General features: G+C 37.5%; 1 protein-coding gene and 1 long non-coding RNA gene across 3 annotated transcripts in view; one reads left to right on the forward strand and one right to left on the reverse strand.

Moving 5' to 3' along the window:
• Positions 1-15,444, forward strand: part of LOC308191980 — a 66,581-nt gene extending 51,137 nt beyond the window's left edge. The window contains exons 2-3 of the long non-coding RNA XR_013948441.1: positions 7,861-7,962; positions 9,832-15,444. This is a non-coding gene — a long non-coding RNA (uncharacterized lncRNA). The remainder of the gene's footprint in view (positions 1-7,860; positions 7,963-9,831) is intronic.
• LOC308191281 (uncharacterized protein) overlaps positions 1-20,410 on the reverse strand; it is a 156,592-nt gene that overhangs the window by 10,913 nt on the left and 125,269 nt on the right. Inside the window, exons 1-2 of one of the 2 annotated variants that reach the window (XR_013947861.1) lie at positions 15,438-15,577; positions 1,813-7,003 (exon numbers count right to left, since the gene is read on the reverse strand). Coding sequence is in view for 1 of the 2 variants with exons in the window: in XM_080583590.1 (XP_080439716.1) it covers positions 6,469-7,003 (535 nt within the window). In the remaining variant the exon portion in view is untranslated. Of the gene's footprint in view, positions 1-1,812; positions 7,004-15,437; positions 15,578-20,410 lie in introns of those variants that run through there. The other variant, XM_080583590.1, reaches the window with a different exon arrangement.

Below are 20,410 nucleotides of genomic sequence, written 5' to 3' on the forward strand. Positions count from 1 at the left end.
AGCTTTTTTGTTGTTCTTTTTTTTTTTTTTAATTCAGATTGATTTAAGTAGAATCTGAATTTTGTTTTATTGTTTTGTTTTGTTTTGTTTTTCTCCAAGGTACAGCAGCTGTGTAAGAGAACATTTCACTATAAAGATCAGGATGATTCACTGCATTTCTCCTGAGTACAGATTGTTGACTTCTCCCACACAGTCTTCATAAATTAGGAAAGAAATTTGAAAAGCTCTACAATATATGTTTTTGATTGTTCCTGGTTTACAAAAGTTAAGTTAGACCTCAAGTCTTTGTTTATAATACAACAGTTTAAAATGCATCAGATAAATAAAAGCTACACTCTTAGGTGTCTCAAAGTAACAGTGGAGCCATGGCATGATTTAAACAGGAGAGGCAACGAGTTCAGTCTCAGAAACTCACCTTCCCTTTGTGAGGCCTGAGACTACTGAGTACCTTTGGGTCTTGGGACCTGTTCCTCAGCTCTTACATAAAGAACAGAAAAGTGGGATTGTGCTAAATGTCCATGTTCAAGTGAACTAAAAACTCATCTCCTTTAACTCACTACACCAACTATTCTCAAACAAGAGTTTAACTGTGAAAATGAAAACAGTTATCTACAAAAACATCCAGCATCATGTATGTAATTACTAATCTGTGAGAACAACAAAGAGGAGCATAAGGCTAGGCGTCTATACCAGCAGTAGGACTTGTTTTTCTCTTCCCAACATTTACTTTTTCTACACAATGTATATTTAGTACAGGAAACCAGCTAGTAAAACTTGCCTGAAACAAGATTTGGTTCCATGTTTCAGACTACAAGTGAAATGTCAGAAGTAATTCATTCAGGAGGTGGCAGGATCCCTCCAGGGTTGTTCAGCCCTCAGTTAGAATAATAAATAAATAACCCCAGAAGCCTTTTTTTTTTTAAAAAAAAAAAAAAAAAAAAACTACAGGCAACATGAGAAGGTTATCAGAATGCAGCATGTTGTAGACTTAAAGTGCATCCTTCTGTGGTTACTGTAGTAAACTGCAATATATTACACTGTAATTCTGTCAACAATTATTTTCAATCATTCCTTGAGACTTGTAGGCATTCAAGCCTAATTCTTCCCTATAACAAAATAAAGATAGCTTAAGAAAAACACAAATTCAAAACAAAATCTAACTTAATTAATCATGTATGGTGGGAAGGTGGTCTGCATTTGAGTGATCTACAGGCTCCTAGCATTCAGCTGCGGTGAGTTTTTACTAGGGAACAATTGAAATATCATTATCTTTTCAACTTGCAATGTCACACTTGTTAGAGCAGGGGCTGAAATACCTTGGACCAGCAAATGCTGAGGCAACTTCACAAACACAATCTTTGAAATCAAGGCTTTTGAGATGAAATTCCTGAGCTGTTTAACAAAGAAGAAACTTCAAGGTCTCATCTCATAAAAATGCAAAGATCCCAATGATCAGGTCTTCAGCAGCAATAGGGTTTCAAAATATTTTGAACAAATGACAGAATAAGCTGAGACAGGAACCTGTAGCAAGGAAAATATATGTCCTGTTCATCTCTGGTTCTGCCATGGACTGGCGACACATGGACTGTACATTTTCTGTTTAGATAATAAGAGAAACTGAGATTTGGGATTGCAAGGTTCAGTCCCAACTGACAGAGAGGCATGTGGAATAGTATTTACAAACTTCCTTCCCTTCCCTTCCCTTCCCGCCCCTTCCCGCCCCTTCCCTTGCCCTTGCCCTTGCCCTTGCTCTTGCCCTGCCCTGCCCTGCCTTGCCCTGCCTTGCCTTGCCTTGCCTTTGCCTCGCCTCACCTCGCCTTTCTTCCATATTGCCAGTTCTTCCAGTCCTGCTCCCTGCTCTCTTTTCTTTAATTCTCCTCTTCTTACTTGATCCAGAGAACTTTTCTTGCTTTAATCTGGGTAGGAGGATTGGCAGCGAGAGGAGCATTGGAAACACAGTCTCTTGGTTTGCAGTTTTAGTGCCAGGGAAAGAACTTTAAAGAATTGTTTCAAGGAAGAATACGTGCTTATTGCTCTATGAAAGAAGTTCAGTTAGGGTGGGAGCTCATGTAGAACAGTCATTATAGGTAATATCCAGAGGGCACAAATGTCAAATGCTAGTAATTTTTTGCTGAAATTAGCTACTGACCTCAATGATGACCTTCCTACATAGGTGCATTATAGATTATGTTAAGTTTGCTTTTACTCTTTCTCTTTGCTGTACCTCTGCCACAATAAGCGCTCAAAACTTATGGCATCCCAGTAATGATGCAGCTCTTCAACAATTTTCATCTTAATCATCTTTTTGTTTTGCATGGAAAAAACATTAGCAAGTCTAAAGACTGGCACTTCCTCACCTAACTTTAACTTAGAAGTTGAGAATCCAATCTATTTAGGTGTCTTTTATTTAATTAATAACATAATTTTAATGTTGAGTATAAATGAACAATGAATACTTCAGAAGCATAAAGTGGAAAAATTAACTTTGACCTCAGGAAAAGTATTTTTAAATATATTTTGCACTGCTGATTGGGAAATCTTTTAGAAAATGGGCTGCCTTGTTCAATGGAATCATAACTTAATACATAGTACAGATATTTCTCCTATTCTTCACTCTGGCTTTCACCCTGAAGTTGATGTTTTGCCTTAGGTGTAGAATCTACCCCCAGCCTCTCTTATCACACAACAATTGAGGTTGAGAGGGATGTCTGGTAGTCTTCTAGTCCAATCTAGTCCATCTAGACCACTTCTTGAAGTGGTCCATTTAAAACAGGTTGGTCAGAGACACTCTGAGTTTTGAGTATCCCCAAGGATGGAGATTCTCTGAGCAACTTCTTCCAATATTTGACCATGATCACAGGGGAAAAGAATGTTCCTTTTATGGAATTCGTGATCAAATATATATATATAGCAGCAAATGAACAGAAAACCCTGATTTTCACTTATGTTATAGTTTCTTCCTTTATTACACAAGCATCTTGCCTGGCAAAACTAATAAAGGAAAAGATTTTATAGCTCACAAATATCTCCTCCTTTGAAGCACCCATTTCAGTATGTGTGTGCTTTTCCCAATATAATATGAGATTCTGTAATTGCCTTTGGAGGTATTTCTGTACTGTGAAATCAAAGTTACTTCTTGTTATGATGGAAAGAACTTACTATTTTAACATTTAACATGTCCAAACAAATATTAGCATCACAATCTACTCTACTAGTCCAGGATAACCTGTTCATATGTCTATATCATCAATGGAGTAAGCTGAGTACATACACAGCTTTGCAGAGCAAAAAGAATAAGTTTTCATTCACTTCTTCCTTGTCCCTTTCCCTTAAAGTAGCCTGGGATCGTTTTTAACCCTTTCTTAAGCCTCCTGTAAACCCTTTGTCAGATTAGATAGCCCTCTGGAATGTTAAGTCAAATTTGATTATGGTTTTTTTTTTTTTTCCTGTCTTGTTCATACATGTAAAGTACTTTCTACCACACTTAGATTTGATATATACTGCTTTGACAAAAGGAGATATAATTATTACTTTTGAAAATACCGTGCCTGGAATAATTTATGTCTTAACAAACTCTGAGAGAAAAAGGTGTTGGGTTTTTGGTGTTTTGTTGTTGTTGTTGTTGTCATTGCTGTTGTTGTTTGTGGGGATTTTTTTTTTTTTTGGTTGGTTGGTTGTCTTATTAGTGGGTCAATCTGTAAAACTTCTCAGGAGAGTACTCCATGTGTTATACTACATTTGTTTTTCAGATAAAAAAACTTTTCTGAATGAATTTCAGTAGCAAATAAGACAGATGTTTAATATAAATTTTAATGCAGTTCCGTACTTCTTTTTTTCACATAATTTACTGTTTGCATTTATGACTGAAAGAGTTAGCTCATTACAGATCTGGTTTATTTGTAGCCTCTTCTACAGAATACTTCACTCTATGGGATCTGATCACCTCTCAGGAATCATGAGTATATTTGAGGTGATGAAATGGTTACAGATTTTATCCCTCCTTAAGACTTTTTTTTTTTTTGTATCTAAGTTCAGACCTAAAGATGTATTTTTATCACTACTTTCTGTAACTTATTTCTGAGAAGAGATGAGAGCGCTTTTCAGAGTCTGACCACAGCAGAATCACTACAAATTATGTCCGAAATTAACTCTGATTTCTGGTAGAATGTCTGCAGCTTCCATTAGCTTCAGCTGGTGATGAGGATAATTTTCACCTGAACATTGTGTTTTAAAACTGGAATTCCTCCTTGTATTCCACATGGATATTTGTAAGCTGGATATTTATGACCAGTGAAGGCCCATCTCATACAAAGCATGTGAATCTCACACTGTCGTGATTGTGTCTGTGTGACCTCAGGGATAGTCTGGGGTAACCATCTGTTATTGGCATCTCCAGTAGAGTGCTTGAAAGTTAGATTAGATTAACTTAATTCTCAATTCTCTGTCCCAATTTAGCACTGAAAAACAACAACAACAACAACAAAAAAAAAACCTAAAAACTACAGCTTGGTGCCCATTTCGACAGCCCACAGGCTGTTGGAAGTGTATGGAAGGGTCAGAATCCATCTCTCCTGATTTTTTTGTCCAGTCACAGGGAGCAAATTGTCCACTCTTCTACCTCATTTATTACATGAAGCCTCCAGTTTGAATTCATCCCTCATCCATGATTGCTGACTTCTGTTACCCTTTCATAGATATATCATGTCTACCATCACTGAAGGCACTGATCTGTATTGTCCTACATGGCAAGTAAAAGGTCTTTTCAAGGTCAAACTGACAAGATTCACAGCCGCTAGTTATCAGAGACCAAAAATAAAGATGAGCTGAATATAGCAAATAGGATTTATTTGGGTATCAACTATCACCTCAAAATAGCAGAAGACATGGTTGCTGAGAGAAAGAGATACAAATATAGTTTAGACACCTTATATAGTTTTATAAATAACAAGATAAATTTATATATAGACAGCTATTAAATAGGTTTGCCACTATAAGGATCTCTGTCTGGTTCTCTCCATACAGAGAGTCACATACTTGTGAGACAGCAAACTAGTATGGGGTAGTCAGAAAATGTGACTGGCCTACATCTGAAACACTGTTATTGCTCATTAGCGTCCTGGGCATTAGTGATTTAAGTGGCCCAAATATGACAATTAATTTCTCCAAGTTTTCTCTATCACAGTGTGATTAAGGAACACCTCCAACATAGTATGTGTAGCCTGCAGCAACAATATAAATTGTCTTTACTTAGTAGGTCTGCAAAGTCTGACAGGTATACCCATTTTTCAAAAATGTGGACTTCTGTTATTTCTACAAATAAAATTAATTTTCTCTTTCTAGGTCAATGTTTTTTAAATGTAGAATACAACTACAGAAACTATACTAGGGACAACTAGTAGGATATAGTGATAGACTTGGAACTGTATAGTTGGCATCAATGATAATTTATATTAGTGAGTAATGCAGACCAAAAGGAACAAATGGAAGGTAAAAAAATAAAAGATTATATAGCAAATTATTTAAACAAAGCATCTCCATGGGAATTATATGGTATCTGACTTTTCCAGACTTTTAAAAAAGGTTACACTTTGCCATGATTTTTGTTTCCTCACTGTCTTTGAGTAATGGCCATTATTTGCATTGAAATAAGTATGCTCCCACACCACAGTATTTGTAAGTTAATAAAAATATCTTGGCCAACCAAGTTGAATTCTGAAAACTGTTTAAACTCTCTAAAGCCAATTAAAAAGTACACACTTTAAAATTCCTTATTTGGCACACTAGAGAAAGCAACAGAACAACAGACTATGAGCCTGAAGACCAATTATAAAATGCAAATATAGAGAACGAAAAGTGATACATTTTATATTGAAGAAGAAGGAGAAGGAGAAGGAGAAGAAGAAGAAGAAGAAGAAGAAGAAGGAGAAGAAGAAGAAGAAGAAGAAGAAGAAGAAGAAGAAGAAGAAGAAGGAAAGAAGAAAGAAGAAGAAAGGAGAAAGAAGAAAGAAGAAAGAAGAAAGAAAGAAGAAAGAAGAAAGAAGAAAGAAGAAAGAAGAAAGAAGAAAGAAGAAAGAAGAAAGAAGAAAGAAGAAAGAAGAAAGAAGAAAGAAGAAAGAAGAAAGAAGAAAGAAGAAAGAAGAAAGAAGAAAGAAAGAAGAAAGAAAAAAAAAATCACCGGAGAGCAATAAACAATTAGAATCATAGAATCATAGAATATCCCAAGTTGGAATGGACCCATAAGGATCATCAAGTCCAACTCCTGGCACCGCACAGGTCTGCCCAAAAGTTTAGACCATGTGGCTAAGTGCACAGTCCAATCTCTTCTTAAATTCAGACAGGCTTGGTGCAGTGACTACTTCCCTGGGGAGCCCGTTCCAGTGTGTGACCACCCTCTCGGTGAAGAACCCCTTCCTGATGTCTAGCCTAAACTTCCCCTGCCTCAGCTTAACACCATGCCCGCGGGTCCTGTCACTGGTGATAACGGTCACCTGCTTCTCCACTCCCCCTCACGAGGAAGTTGTAGACTGCGATGAGGTCCCACCTCAGCCTCCTCTTCTCCAGGCAGAACAGGCCAAGTGACCTCAGCCGCTCCTGATATGCCTTCCCCTCTAGGCCCTTCACCATCTTCATCGCCCTCCTCTGGACACTCTCCAACAGTTTAATGTCCTTTTTGTACTGTGGTGCCCAGCACTGCACACAGTACTCGAGGTGAGGCCGCACCAGCGCAGAGTAGAGCTGGACAATCACTTCCCTCGACCAACTAGCAATGCCGTGCTTGATGAATCCCAGGATACGGTTGGCCCTCCTGGCTGCCAGGGCACACTGCTGGCTCATGTTCAACTTGCTGTCAACCACAACCCCTAGATCCCTCTCTGTGGGGCTGCTCTCCAGCGTCTCGTCGTCCAGTCTGTACATATAGCCAGAGTTGCCCTGTCCCAGGTGCAGAACCCGGCACTTGCTTTTGTTAAACTTCATGTGGTTGGTGATCGCCCGGCTCTCCAATCTGTCCAGAATAAATAAAATCAAAAAATCAACTCAGAGACAAAGACTAAACCATCAAGTTCTATAATATGAACACTACCACCTCTTTTACTGGATTTAAAACATGCTTTCTATTAAGAGAAATATCACTTGGATGGAAGCTGATACCAAGAAAGGATGTGACTATCAAATAAATTTAGTATCTCAGCAGTGTAGTTACAAGTCATATGATAAAAGTTATTATTGACTTGGTGGAAACTGACTCAATTTTGATAAATTTTAAGGAATAAACCTCTGGCCAGTACTGGTGCTTCTGGTTAAGGATGTCTTCCTTTTTCAGTCTGACTCAGAGCAGACCTAAACACATTTTGAACACACTAGTACAGACAATGTCTCACACTGATGTTCTCAATATTGCCAAAACTGGTGAAAATAAATAGTAGAAAATGTCCCAAGTGTAGCTTTAAGAAAAGTGGACTGTTCTGACAGGTAAGTGTTATTTTCCGTATTGTATATTTTTCCCTGTCTGTAGGTGAGAAGCTATAAACAATTAAGCATAAGGAGATCTGAGCTAGGCTTTATATTGTATTACTGTTCATTTGCATGTTACAGAAATAAAAAGATCAGAAATAGGAAGTGATAACCTGTGTCAGGACCTCTGTACATATTTCAAAGCAAAAACAAAGGGAAGATGAAAGCAATATTAAGTTGTTAATGTCACAGTAGAACCAAACACCAACAAAATAGGACTTCAATTAAGACTGGACTCCAACACATAAACAGAGGTAAGAAAAGACAAATATGGAAATGATCTTTTTTTTTTTTTTCTTTTTTAGTCAAAGTGTAGTGAACTGTTTTCAAACACAATTATTGTTTCAGATAATCCAGTTCAGACTATCCCAGAGGAAAAGCAGATTCATAGAAAGGAGCAGACATCCTAGAAAGTCACCAACCTGGAGATACCTTTCAGACTGACTCTAAGTACTACCTGTTCTCTTTTCTAGAATATGGTTAAATAATAGCCCTGAAACATTTGCATGGGGTGATATTTCTACACAATGAAAGAAATCTTGAGATGTCTACTTGGAACTCTTATTAATTTGAAAGTCTCCAGTTGTGTTTGTTGCTAGTGGTGGGGGTGGGGGTGTGTATGTGTGTGTGCGTGGGCAAATGTGGAGAAGATGATGTCATTGGTGATAGTGCAACCAAAGCTGCCATCCCAGCTGACTGGGTGGGGTCTTGTAGAAAAGGTAGTTTAACACTGTTTGTTTCACTTTATGAACTGTTACATACTGTTTTTGCAGTTCATATCTGTATCTGAATATGTTGTTCGCTCTCTAGTTCCAGGAAACATTTTGAAATTACTGTGCAATTTCTTCACCATTGCTATAGAAAGAAAATCTGTGTGTGGCCTTCAAGGCAAATGGAAAGAAGGGGACAGGGAAATGTGGCTTCAGAATCTTACAGGTTTCTTACTGTTGCCTCCACTGGTAACACCCCATCTTTCTGAAACAGGACATAAGACTATACGGGAACACTGAAATTTTCAGACCTGAGTCCTTATAATCACTGGAAACGATAGTGTAGATATCTGATCCAAGGAACTTCTACCCACCCTCCTGCCACCACGTGCTATCAATCACTTCCCAATGTCCTGTAATAAAGCCTTTATCAGAAGAATAAACGCCACAATTTAATGTCTCTCTAGCAGAGTTCAAGGAAGTGAGACCACCACCAGTCATATAAACCCCCTGAAATAACCCAGGTTTTATTAAATACGACTCCAGATGAACCAAGGAGGCAGACCTCACATAAGAGCAAAAAAAAATATGTCTGCCTTACTGGTCTGGACTGTCTGTAAGGACTGGGGCAGAGTATTTTGTAAGTTTAAATTAATTGAGCTATCTTTGCGCTTTTGAGCAAGACATGTTAACCAGACATGGGGGAATGTAATACCACTCAGAATGGGTGAATTACATCCTTTGTCCAGATTAAATTTCCCATCCATAAGTGGATGAGGTGGGAGTGGAGTATAAGTGATTTCCTGAACACCACAGACAACAGCAGAATTCCTAGAGTGGGGAGTAATGCATTCATTGAAAATACAGCCCAGGTAACCTGTGATTCATGTTATTTTCTAGTCCCTTCAGAGAGATGAGTTGGTATCTAAAGGTTCATATTACACATCTGATTTCTTATTCCATGAGTTACTTAATTATACAAAACCTTCACTTTTCAGCTGTAAATCTTTTCCTTTGCATTAATTGAGAAAAAAAATAAATAAAGCAGGATTTCCTGACATTTTCAAATCTTAAAATATACTTTCATTTCACTTCCAAAGAGTTATGAAGTATTTCCATGTGCAGCATATGCTTTTTAAAAGTGGGGCCACAGTCTAAAATTCAAGGGAATATTATTATGTGTGAAGCCTTACAGATAATTTGCTTAGCAAATCTCCATACCTAGAACATTATTCATGTCTCATCTTTTACCTCTAGAAAAAGAACAGATTATAAATATAGCAAATTAGAACTTGATACCATCCACAGTATATGATAAAAGGAAGTTCAAGAGAGAAATAAGCGGATGAATGTTCTCTCCTGGTAATTTATATATTATTCTTTCTACAGTTTACTTATATGGCACAGGATCATGTTAAATATTCCATAAACATTCTATGACATACTTTCTTAGAGAAGAATATAACTCCTTTCATTGAACACCATCAAAAATATTCAGAGTTCTGCTGTGAATAGCCACTGAAAAAGCTTGAGCTCAAGGTTGATTTAATAATGTTTGTTATTACTTATTTATTTTTGGGTCACCTGTTTTCCAAAAAAAAACCTGCAGAAACATCCGATATCTGATGCTTCGAAAGCTATGTCACTAAGGTAAGTTGCCTCAAAAATTTCCAATATCTCTAATACGGTCCTGTGTTTTGTTTTTGTTTGTTTGTTTGTTTGCTTGTTTGTTTGTTTGCTTGTTTGTTTTTATGCAATGATTATTTTTTCTCTCCTTCTAGAAAAAGAAAGAAATGTTTTATTTAAATCTTTTTATTTCCAGGCTTCTGGAAACTGATGTGATTCTGTTAAGTCACTCTAGGGAGGATATGATCTCAGTTATGTAATATTTGTTTCTTGTCTCATAGGACATGGATCTCAGATTTGGAAGCATAGATGGTATATATGAGGGAAACCTGCCACGTCTCTCACACAGTAGTGAGACAACAGAAATAAAAGGGAATTCCTTTTGTTAAACAGTTGTAGCACTGTCTGATTTGTCAAGATATTTGTTCCCATATTTATCTTTCTCCAGAAAGATAAGGCACAAACTTTGGGGGTTTCCATCCTATGTTTTACTGTTTACAATGCTCTTGCATTACATATGACAGGAAATACCTGGCGTTAGCTTTATACTAGCTAATTCAGGTACAAGTGACAGGGAAAATGTTGGGTTCAATGACAGATTAAAAGCTGAAAAAGCAAAGTATATAAGTGGTTAGTTTGTGCTGAGCCTCATACTGCTACCATCCTACTGACTGCAGGCTGTATAGCCTAAAATTAATTTTTTGATATCTGTAATATATACACATTATAACATAATGGAATATAGATGATTGCTGTTTAGAATTATAATCTGGATCAAGGAAGAGTACATTCACTCTTTTAACAGGGAAAATAATATCACCATATGTTCAGATCAAAGATAGTGCAGACCACCACAAACATTATATTCCTTGTCAAGGCAAGAATGAGAAACTGTAATGGATTTTTGTTCAGAGCTGATTTTATAACCTATCACATTTAATGGCATCACATTCACATGACCTGACTTTATGTAACAGATTTATCGTAGCACAACTTACTGAACGCATAACCTGCATTTTGCAGTAACAGTCAATGTTTAGACCAACTCAGCATTAACTACTCTGTGCAGATTTTAATTTTTCCTGTTTCATTGAAATTAAATGTAGACTTCTTCACATTAAAAGGATCTGATTGCTTAGTATGTATATGCTACACGCCAAAGTGAGCCTTTAATTAAGGTCATGCTGAAAATGGCACCTGGAACATAGTTATAATTCTATTTTTAACTGGGATTTTTTTTATTATTTCTTTTTAGCAAATAAGGTCTTTGAATTCATCTATCAGTACCAGCTAATAATTGCCTAATTAGTTAGACAGTTGCAAGATGACAAAAAGAAAAGGTCTGAAAGATATCATGTTCCTGTAAGTTTTCTAAAAACTGATGTCTAGATAAGAGAGAGAGACTCAGACTGGTACCAGTGAGGGTGAAACATGGACTCAGCCACTGGCAATAAACTTTCCCTGCTGAAGCACCTATCAGCTCTTCTTCACTAGATAGTCAGCCAGTTTGCAGGTAGGTCTAAACCCACCACAGCAAGCAGTGCTCTTGCCTAATATGACAGATAAGCAACATGTCAAGAAATTGTTATGGCTAGGATATTATTTCTCAGCTAGTTTTAATTCAAGGTTTGCCTAGCCATTTCAGAAAATACCTTGTGCAGGACTGCTAAAGATCATTTTTCATTTATCATCAAGCTGAAACTGGGATCAGCTCTAAATTTTAATTAACTTCTTCTGTTTTCCCAGCTTTCTATGACTGTTTGCATGTACGAGTCTTTAGGGATTTTTTTTTTCTTTATTGACAAACATCTGGATTTCTGTGGACTGCCAGTAGCCCCCAAGGATCAGCAGTTCCAAAACACTCGTTCAGGAACCCTGGGACAGGGAAGGAGGAGAGCTATCAGAAAAGAGGCTTGCAGATGTGGAGAAATATCACAGAATCATAGAAGCATAAAATTATCTATGTCAGAAAAAGTTTTCAAGATTATCAAGTCCAGCCATCAACCTGACCTACCAAGTCCCATCCCTAAACCATATCCCTTAGTGCCATTTCCACACATCTAAGTACCCCTAGGGTCAAGGACTCCACCACTCAAACAGCCTGTTCTAATGCTTGATCACATGCACACACAAACACACCGTGAAGAAACTCTTTCCAATAGCCAATCTAATCCTCACCTGATGCAACTTGGGACTGTATCCTCACATCTTATCTCTTGTCAGCTGAGAGACTGACACCCTCCTCACTGCAACCTCCTTTCCGGTAGCTATAGACAGTGATGGGGTCTCCCCTCAGCCTATTCTTCTCCACACTAAGCAGCCCCAGTTCCCTCAGTCATTCCTCATAAGTCTAGGTTTCTAGTCCCTTTACCAGCTTTGTTGCTCTACTCTGCACACACTCAAGCAACTCAATATCCTTCTCGCAGTAAGAAGCCTGAAACCGAACACAATATTCAAGGTGCAGTCTCACCAGTGCCACATACAAGAGGACAACCACTTCCCTTGTCCTGCTGGCCACACTACTTCTGATGCAGGCCAGGATGCCGTTGGCCTTCTGGGCCAAATGCTGGTGAGTAGGGTATGAAGATCAGAGAACACAGATCAATGGGAAACCAGACTTCATCCATCCTGCTGGAGTTACTGAATTTTCTACCATTGTTTTTCAGACTCAGTTTCAGTTTAGGGAGAAATAGATATTATTCTGTTAAAAATATCTCTCTTTTTTCTTTTCTTTTTTTTTTTTCCTGAAATTTCTTATGGGATTTTGAAGTGGCTGTAGCTCAGCAGACTTTGCTGCCACTGATGTGTTGCAGAATGTCTCTTGATGACCACAGAATCTGCACTAGCTCAACTTTGTATACTTTTTGTGTGCTTATTGTTCTTTTACAGTTCTGCGGGCAAGAATGCTGTATCACTCTGCACATCTTTATTCTGATAACGTAGTAAGCACATACATGTGAGTATTTAAAACTAGTAAAGCACTTTTGCTTCTCATGGATGGTCTTGTATTAACATCTGCTGCCAGTAATAAACACACCTAAAGCCTTGGAAAGAGCTCCAGACCAGACAAAGGACTGCATTCATGTACATTGGACATAATTCTCCCCATTGTTTAAAAAACCCTACTAGACAACAAGTAAAATAAAATAAAATAAAATAAAATAAAATAAAATAAAATAATAAAATAAAATAAATAAAATAAAATAAAATAAAATAATAAAATAAAATATAAAATAAAATAAAATAAAATAAAATAAAATAAAATAAAATAAAATAAAATAAATAAAATAAAATAAAATAAAATAAAATAAAATAAAATAAAATAAAATAAAATAAAATAAATAAAATAAAATAAAATATTTAAATAAAAAGAAGAAGGACATTGTAAGAGCTGGTCAGGACACTTGATACTGCATATTACATTTTCTTTCTTTTCTGGCCATGCTTGAATAATCTTATGAATTTGAAGTTTAGGTATCACAAGTTGTCCAACAAAAGTACAGTTACTCACGAATAATTTGGATTCCAATGTGTACATGAAGAAAATGGCTTAACACAAGGCTTTTTGTATTAAAGCCATCTGTGACTCACAGTATCATCATGCATGATATGGGGTCATTGTGTGAAAGCAGTAGAGCATGAAGGACAATGGAAATGGCATATGAAAAGCCACTTCAGGATGCCATGCACAGTTCCTGGAAATGGTAATGATATGGTGTTTGAGGAACAGTAATGTGTTTACAAATCCTGCTGATGCTGGAATCATCTATCTTTTCCATATATGCTATAGTTGTACATGAGGCTTTGGTGCAGTGTAATGGTGTTATTAGCGTGAGTTTTTTTACTTGGGTATGAGAAAGATGTGAGTCATCCAGCTTCTCCAAAAGAGAGCAGATAAAATGTTTTTGCTACACTTATGTGTACTCTGTGTATGTGACATGTATCCCAGAAATAAAAGCTGATCTGAGGTATGTTAGACTGCCCTTAAGTATTATGTTGTACAGTTTTTCTCAGTGATGTCTACCCATCAGTTTTTGTAGATGAATTCTGTAGCCCATTAAAATCAAATTCAAAACTTAATTATTTCAGCAGCTCCAAATTTTATCCTGTAAGTTCTCAAGCATTGCAAAGAGGAGAGATATAAACACATCTGAAATCTGAAATAGATTTTCTACACAAAAAGAATAATTTGCATATAAATAAATATTGTCTTCTTCTTCCATAGCCTTTTACACATGAATTTGAAGAATCCTGTGAGTCTGCATAAATATATTCATGAAAGTTTGACTGCAGGTTATATAAAGATTCCTCCATTTTGACATAAATCAAATTAATCCTCTTTGAATCTTCACTGAAATGATGATGCTAGGCTAAATAAATCTCTTTGAATTCTCATTAACTGTTAGTACAGCTGATTCTTTGACTGGTTCATTAGCATGCTTGGTGGCGTATGCTCAAAAAGAAAAAAAAAAAAAAAAAAGAACCCCACAATTTAATGCAAAATAGAACAAAGCTGTAGATTCTGCCTTTGTCTTGTACACACTGCAAGGTACATGGAGCAACAATCTAACTTAAGCAGTGCATGAAGTTCTTCTGAATTGCTATTCAAAGTGTTTCCTAACTTTGACAAAGTATAAATTAATTAGTCAGCTGTATGTAGATTTTCAACAGTCAAACACAGTTAAGACTACAGAGTAAGAAAAGCTTTAAAATATCCACTGTATAACATTAACAAATAGATATCAGCAAATAAATTCACTACTTTGTAATGGTAAAACTTGCTAATTAAGCTTTAATGATTCTTAGAAAGAAAAAAAAAAAAAAAGAAAAAAAAATCAGGCTTTTATTCCATGAACATCTCAGTGAGATAATTTTACATTACATCTTCCAAGAACTGGAGATTCTTATCCAATTCCCTGTCAGTCGTACAGATAGGCTAAAGCTATTATCTATTAAAGAAAATACATGGTCTGGATAAAACACTACTATGTTTAATAGCCAGTTATCCACTGAGAAATTATAAAACTTGGATGAAATGTTACTGAGTTTAATAGAAATCAGAAGGAATAAATGCATAAGATTTCAAAGGAAACTGACCAATCAACAGCCATTTTCCTTGCTATGCGTCAACATCAGAGCTGCACAAAACTTTTTTCATTCAGTTTCCATGATCTAATAGTGCTCCACAGAACAAGTTCAGTTCCTTGTCTTGTGGCAAGTGTGGGGAGGATTTCTGAGTGGTCCCTGTTTACATAAAGGCCATGCACAGCTTAGCTTAGTACTCATGGTTGAATGTGATGGGGTGCACCACATTAGGTACAGCAACAAGCAACACACTGCCTGACTGGTGTTTCACAACAGGGTACTGTATTATTTAATCCACCATTAATATGTTCCATGCTAAGCATAATGCCTGCTGTCATGTTTCTTGAACTTCACAAACTAACCAAAGTAGCTGCTTCTTCTTACATAACTATTACAATGCGATCTTAGAGGCTACTTCAAGATGTCTCTTACAACTTCTTATTAGTTACGTAACATTCCAAAAAATCACTCCAAATACATGTCTAGAGTTAAGGGAAGATTTACCAGCTTTATGACTCCCAGTCCAAATGGAGAAAAACTTCTTGTAGTATGTGTATCTTCACTGAAAAGCTGAATCATTAAATTCCACATGGCAGATAAACTTATTTTATTCCTCTTTGTATCTTGGAAAACTGTTGCTGCTTATGTTATTTTCCTTTTGTGATAACCAGAAGACTCCTTGTACTCCCTGTTCACAGAATGACGTTGCAAGTTATCTACTTTGATAGGGATGGTGTCCAGCTCCACTTCCTTCTGGGTATCCATGTTCCTGTCCAGCTCTCTCTGTCCACTCAGAGCAGTGCTCTTACTTCAAACGCTTTTCATGTTAGTTACACTGCAAGGTTCAAAGAAAAGCCCAGAATAACTGTATAAAAGCTGTATTTCACAAACTGTTCTGATCCCTATAGAATCTGAAAGTTATCTATAGAGGAATTCACTTTCTTCTTCTCTTTTCTTTTTTATCCTTACATCGGGGAAATGTGAGGAACAGCGGCCACACCTAAGGGAAGCGCGAGCAGTGTATCAAGCTGTGTGGAAACAGAAAGGAAGCAGTAGATCATCTCAGTGAGAGCAGTATGTCTTGGCATCTTTCCCTGACACCACCCCCGCTATCCCAGCCTCCTCTGCCCCTCCCACACTCACACATCTAAAAAGCAGATGGAAAATATTCTGCCAGAAGACATTGAAACACAGTGTTAGAAAGTTACTCTCTTAAGGCTGGAGAAAGTGATAGAGAACTCTGGCAGGCAAATTAAGTTATTCATAGTCAGTGGCATTTTGGAAGGAAAAGCAGGAAGGAAATAAAAGTCTGAAAGTTATAGGGATTGTACAAGAACCATCTGGGACACTGGAAGCACATGCACTTCAGCTTGCTACGCTTCAGAGAGAGACCCATGTGGCTAACACTGGGTTAAGGAAGCGTTACAGGTCTTCCCAGTTTCTTGTCAGAACTGAGCATACTCTAATGCTGCTATGACATTATGGATATAACAGAGCCAATACTGCAAAATCTGGTTTCCATAAACAGATTTTAGTTTCCCCAGTGGCAATGATGCTCAGATCCTGAAGGTCCTTATTTTGTCCAATTTCATGTTTCCTTGTAAATCTCTGAAAGACTATGAGACACAACCTCACAAGAACTAAGCTACCCCACAATCAAAATGAAATCTGTCTTTTCTTTATGTGACTCATTAAGAAAACTGCATTGCATATTATAAAATCATAGGACCACATAATATCCTTATTTGGAAGGGACCCACAAGGATCATCAAGTCCAGCTCCTGGCTCCACACAGGACCACTCAAAATCAAGCCATACGTCTGAGACTGTTGTTCAAATGCTCCTTGAACTCCGGCAGGCTTGGTGTTGTGACCACTTCCCTGGGCAGCCTGTTCCCGTGCCCAACACACTTTTGGTGAAGAACCTTTTCCTAACAGTCAGCCTGACCCTCCCCTGTCACAGCTCCAAGCTGTTCCCTTGGGTCCTGTTGCTTGGATCCAGAGCAAAGAGATCAGTGCTGGCCCCTCCGCTCCCTCTCATGAGGAGGCTGTAAATCATGATGAGGTTGCCCCTCAGTATCCTCTTCAAGTTGAACAAACGAAATATCCCCAGCCACTCTCTAATAATATTTAGAAATGAATCCAGTTCCATCTCCTAAGTCTTGCACATGAAAAGAATGGAGAGGTAAAAAGAACCGTGTGTGAGAAAGAACAGGCACAGCAATTAATGTTCTTGTGAACATATTGAGATACCATGATGATGGGCACAGGAGGTCAGCCTGGAAAGTATATTTTCCTTTCTGTTATATCTTCTAAGTTTTAGACATAAGATGTGGGCAAATATCTATTGCCTTTTCCAGTAATATATCTATTCCACCATGTATTCTATGTGAGTATATATATGTGTGGAGTACATAGATCTCTATGCACAGACAGATACTAGAAAACAGAAATCTGGTGAAAGCATTTCTTCTTTTCCTTCTATCACCAATATTTTGAGTTTGACTCCATTAAAAGTGATATTATTAACTTCCAGAATTACATTAGGCTAACACTGTGTTTAGAATATACATAACATCAACTCTATATCAAATTCTTCAGAAGCATTTTTTCCTCTTTTCTCAAAACCAGTACATTCTTCTATGGGTTCTTCACTTTCTTGTCCAACCCATGGAAATAAAGTAGCTGACATATGTTGCAGAAATATTCCAAGCATTATAATTTTCCCATCATCATAATCTCATATTGCAGGAAACTATTTTTTGTTGGAATTTGCAGATAAAACAGCACCTGCCACAGTAATCTAATGACCTGAAGGAATTGTTACACAATGAATCATTTTGGGTTTTATTGTAGAAATCAGTGAAGTACATCAGTATCCTGTGGCACATTAGTCTAATCAGCATGCAAATTGTTTAGGACAGGGAGCATGATTTTGGTTATAAATCACTTAGTAAATGTAGGATAAAAATAGAAAAAAAATAATGAAAACAACTATAACCAACATGAAGAACCAGAAAAGAAAGGAGTCAGTAGGGAAAAGATAAATGTATGTCAGTAGGAATGTGAGGCATGTGTGCCTGTGTGTAGATAAACAGTGACCAGATTGCTTGTTTCAACTTTTTTAGTTTTTGCTTGAGGCACACCAATTTTTTCTCAAGACTGATTGTAATGAAGGTATTCGACACGCATGTATGTGCTACATGGGGTAGCATAGGAAACCCATCCAAATAATCATTCAAATATAGTGTTACATTAAAATAAAATATTAAATAGCTTTTTTTGTTTTCTGCAGCTACTTTGTAAAAATATTTGCCAAAAGATATGAGCAGACTCTTTAAAAGCAAAACTGCATAAAAATATCTCATTTAGATATAAATTTCCTTTTCTTAATTCTAAAGGATATTTTTTGAGGGAAAAAATACATTTAACACACAAAAATTACTAAGTACCATAAAGATTTCAAGTAAGAACAGTTTTGTGATGTGAATGCAATTGGAAAGTAATATGGACTAAGCACCCTAATAATCTTTTTGGATGAGTATTTAAGAAATAAAAAATTAGATTTTTCTTAATTTATTACCAAGATTTGAAATGCTTGCATGTCCATTCTATTAAAACAGTTTTAGCACTTATAAACTGATGTGAACATGAGTCAACAGTGTTCCTGGCAGCCAAAAAGTCCAACCATACCCTGGGTGCATCAAGCACAATATTGCTAGCTGGTCATGGGAAGGGATTTTCCTGCTCTCCTCTGTACTGTGTGCAGTTTGGGATGCTGCAGTATAAGGACATAAAGCTATTAGAGAGTGTCCAAAGGAAGGCTATGACGAAGTGAAGGGTCTAGAGGGCAAGACATATGAGAAGCAGCTGAGAATACTTGGTTTGTTCAGCTTAGACAAAGGGAGACTGAGGGGAGACCTCATTGCAGCTTTCAGCTTGGTTTGATTTTTGGGTGGTTCTGTGTGGAGCCAGGAGTTAGACTCAATGATCCTTGTGGGTCCCTTTTAACTCAGTATATTCTAGGATTCTATGACTATATCCACAAGGCATGGGAGCAACCTCACTGGGCAGAGCAGCCTCATGTCCTGCATATAGTGTAGCTCCATCAGTGTAGCATTATGGGCAAGCCTCTGCTGGCTTTTTCTGCCAAAACAAGAATTCTGGAGCAGCCCTGGAAATCCTCACTTTGTTGTGAACACATATGCTAGAGTGAATCTCTAGCATACAGAAGAGTGACCATGTCAGGTCAGTCTGAAGGCCAGACTGTGCCTCAAGGGAAACATTTTACCGAGTTTAAATCAGAGGGATTGATTCCTCTTCAGTCAAAATGTGCCCTTTGAGGAAAGAGCTGGCAGATGAAACGGAACTGAGACCACAGCAGGGCCTGATACTAGATGCACAATCATGTTGTTACTGCTTCTTTTGTTAAAGTTATGGGTATCCTGCACAATCTTTTCTTTTGGTGTTTGGATGATGCTGTTGTTATTGTGGCTTAGTGCCGGCAGCAGGGTTTGGGCTTCTCCTGTCTGGGCACACAGGGTGAAATCATGGCCTTGGTGAAGCTGGTAGGGATTTCTGTCATCAAAATGTGTTGGACTCAGCAGCTACCTGTTAAGAGACTATAAATCATGTGTAGCTAAGGCTAACACTGGCAAGCAGAAAGTAATCATCAGGAGACAATGCTGAAGGCAAGGATCTTGAATCCCAGAACACCGTTGCAAAAATGGATCTAAAAACACTTCTGTCATGTGTAGTGCCAAGATTCACAGGGGCACAACATTCAAATACCATCTCTTTACTTCTCCAGGTTATTGCATATAAATTTATAATTTGATGTAGTTATGTAGTTTGAATAGATAGGTAGATAGATAGATAGATAGATAGACAGACAGACAGATCTTTAAATATTTCCTCTTGCAGATCATGAAAAAAATATTATGAGTTCTCATCTTGGATTTGGTTAGGCACTAATGCTTAAATTTAGCAGTGCTTAACGCCCTCTATGGATAAAATTCAGAATCACAAAATAATCCAGGCTGGAAGGGACCTCAGAAGGTCTCTAGTGCAACCCCTTGCTTAGAGCAGCGTCACCTCTGGGTCACACCAAGCTGTTCAGGGCTTCATTCAGGTTGTTGTTGAAACCTCACATGAATGCAGAGCTGCTCTGGGTCCTTGTTCCACTACTTGACCGTCCTCCTCGGGAAACAGCTCCTCCTTAGTATCACACCTGAAGCTCTCCCATTTGGGTTACTCCCCTTGTACTTCTGCTATGCGTCACTGTAAAGAGTTTGGCTCTTTGGTGGCCTCCTTGTAGGCACCAGAGGGATGGTGTCTTGCCACTCTTGGTGCACTCTTCTCCAGGCTAACCAAACCCCATTCCCTCAGCTTTTCTTCTGCTGTTTGTTGTTGGTGTTCTTTGTTATTAGTGTTGTTATTTTGTTTTGTTTTGTTTGTTTTTGAGTGAACTAACATTTT

The sequence above is a fragment of the Anser brachyrhynchus genome (genome assembly GCF_964034855.1).
Source record: "Anser brachyrhynchus genome assembly, chromosome: 1".
Classification (NCBI taxonomy): domain Eukaryota; kingdom Metazoa; phylum Chordata; class Aves; order Anseriformes; family Anatidae; genus Anser; species Anser brachyrhynchus.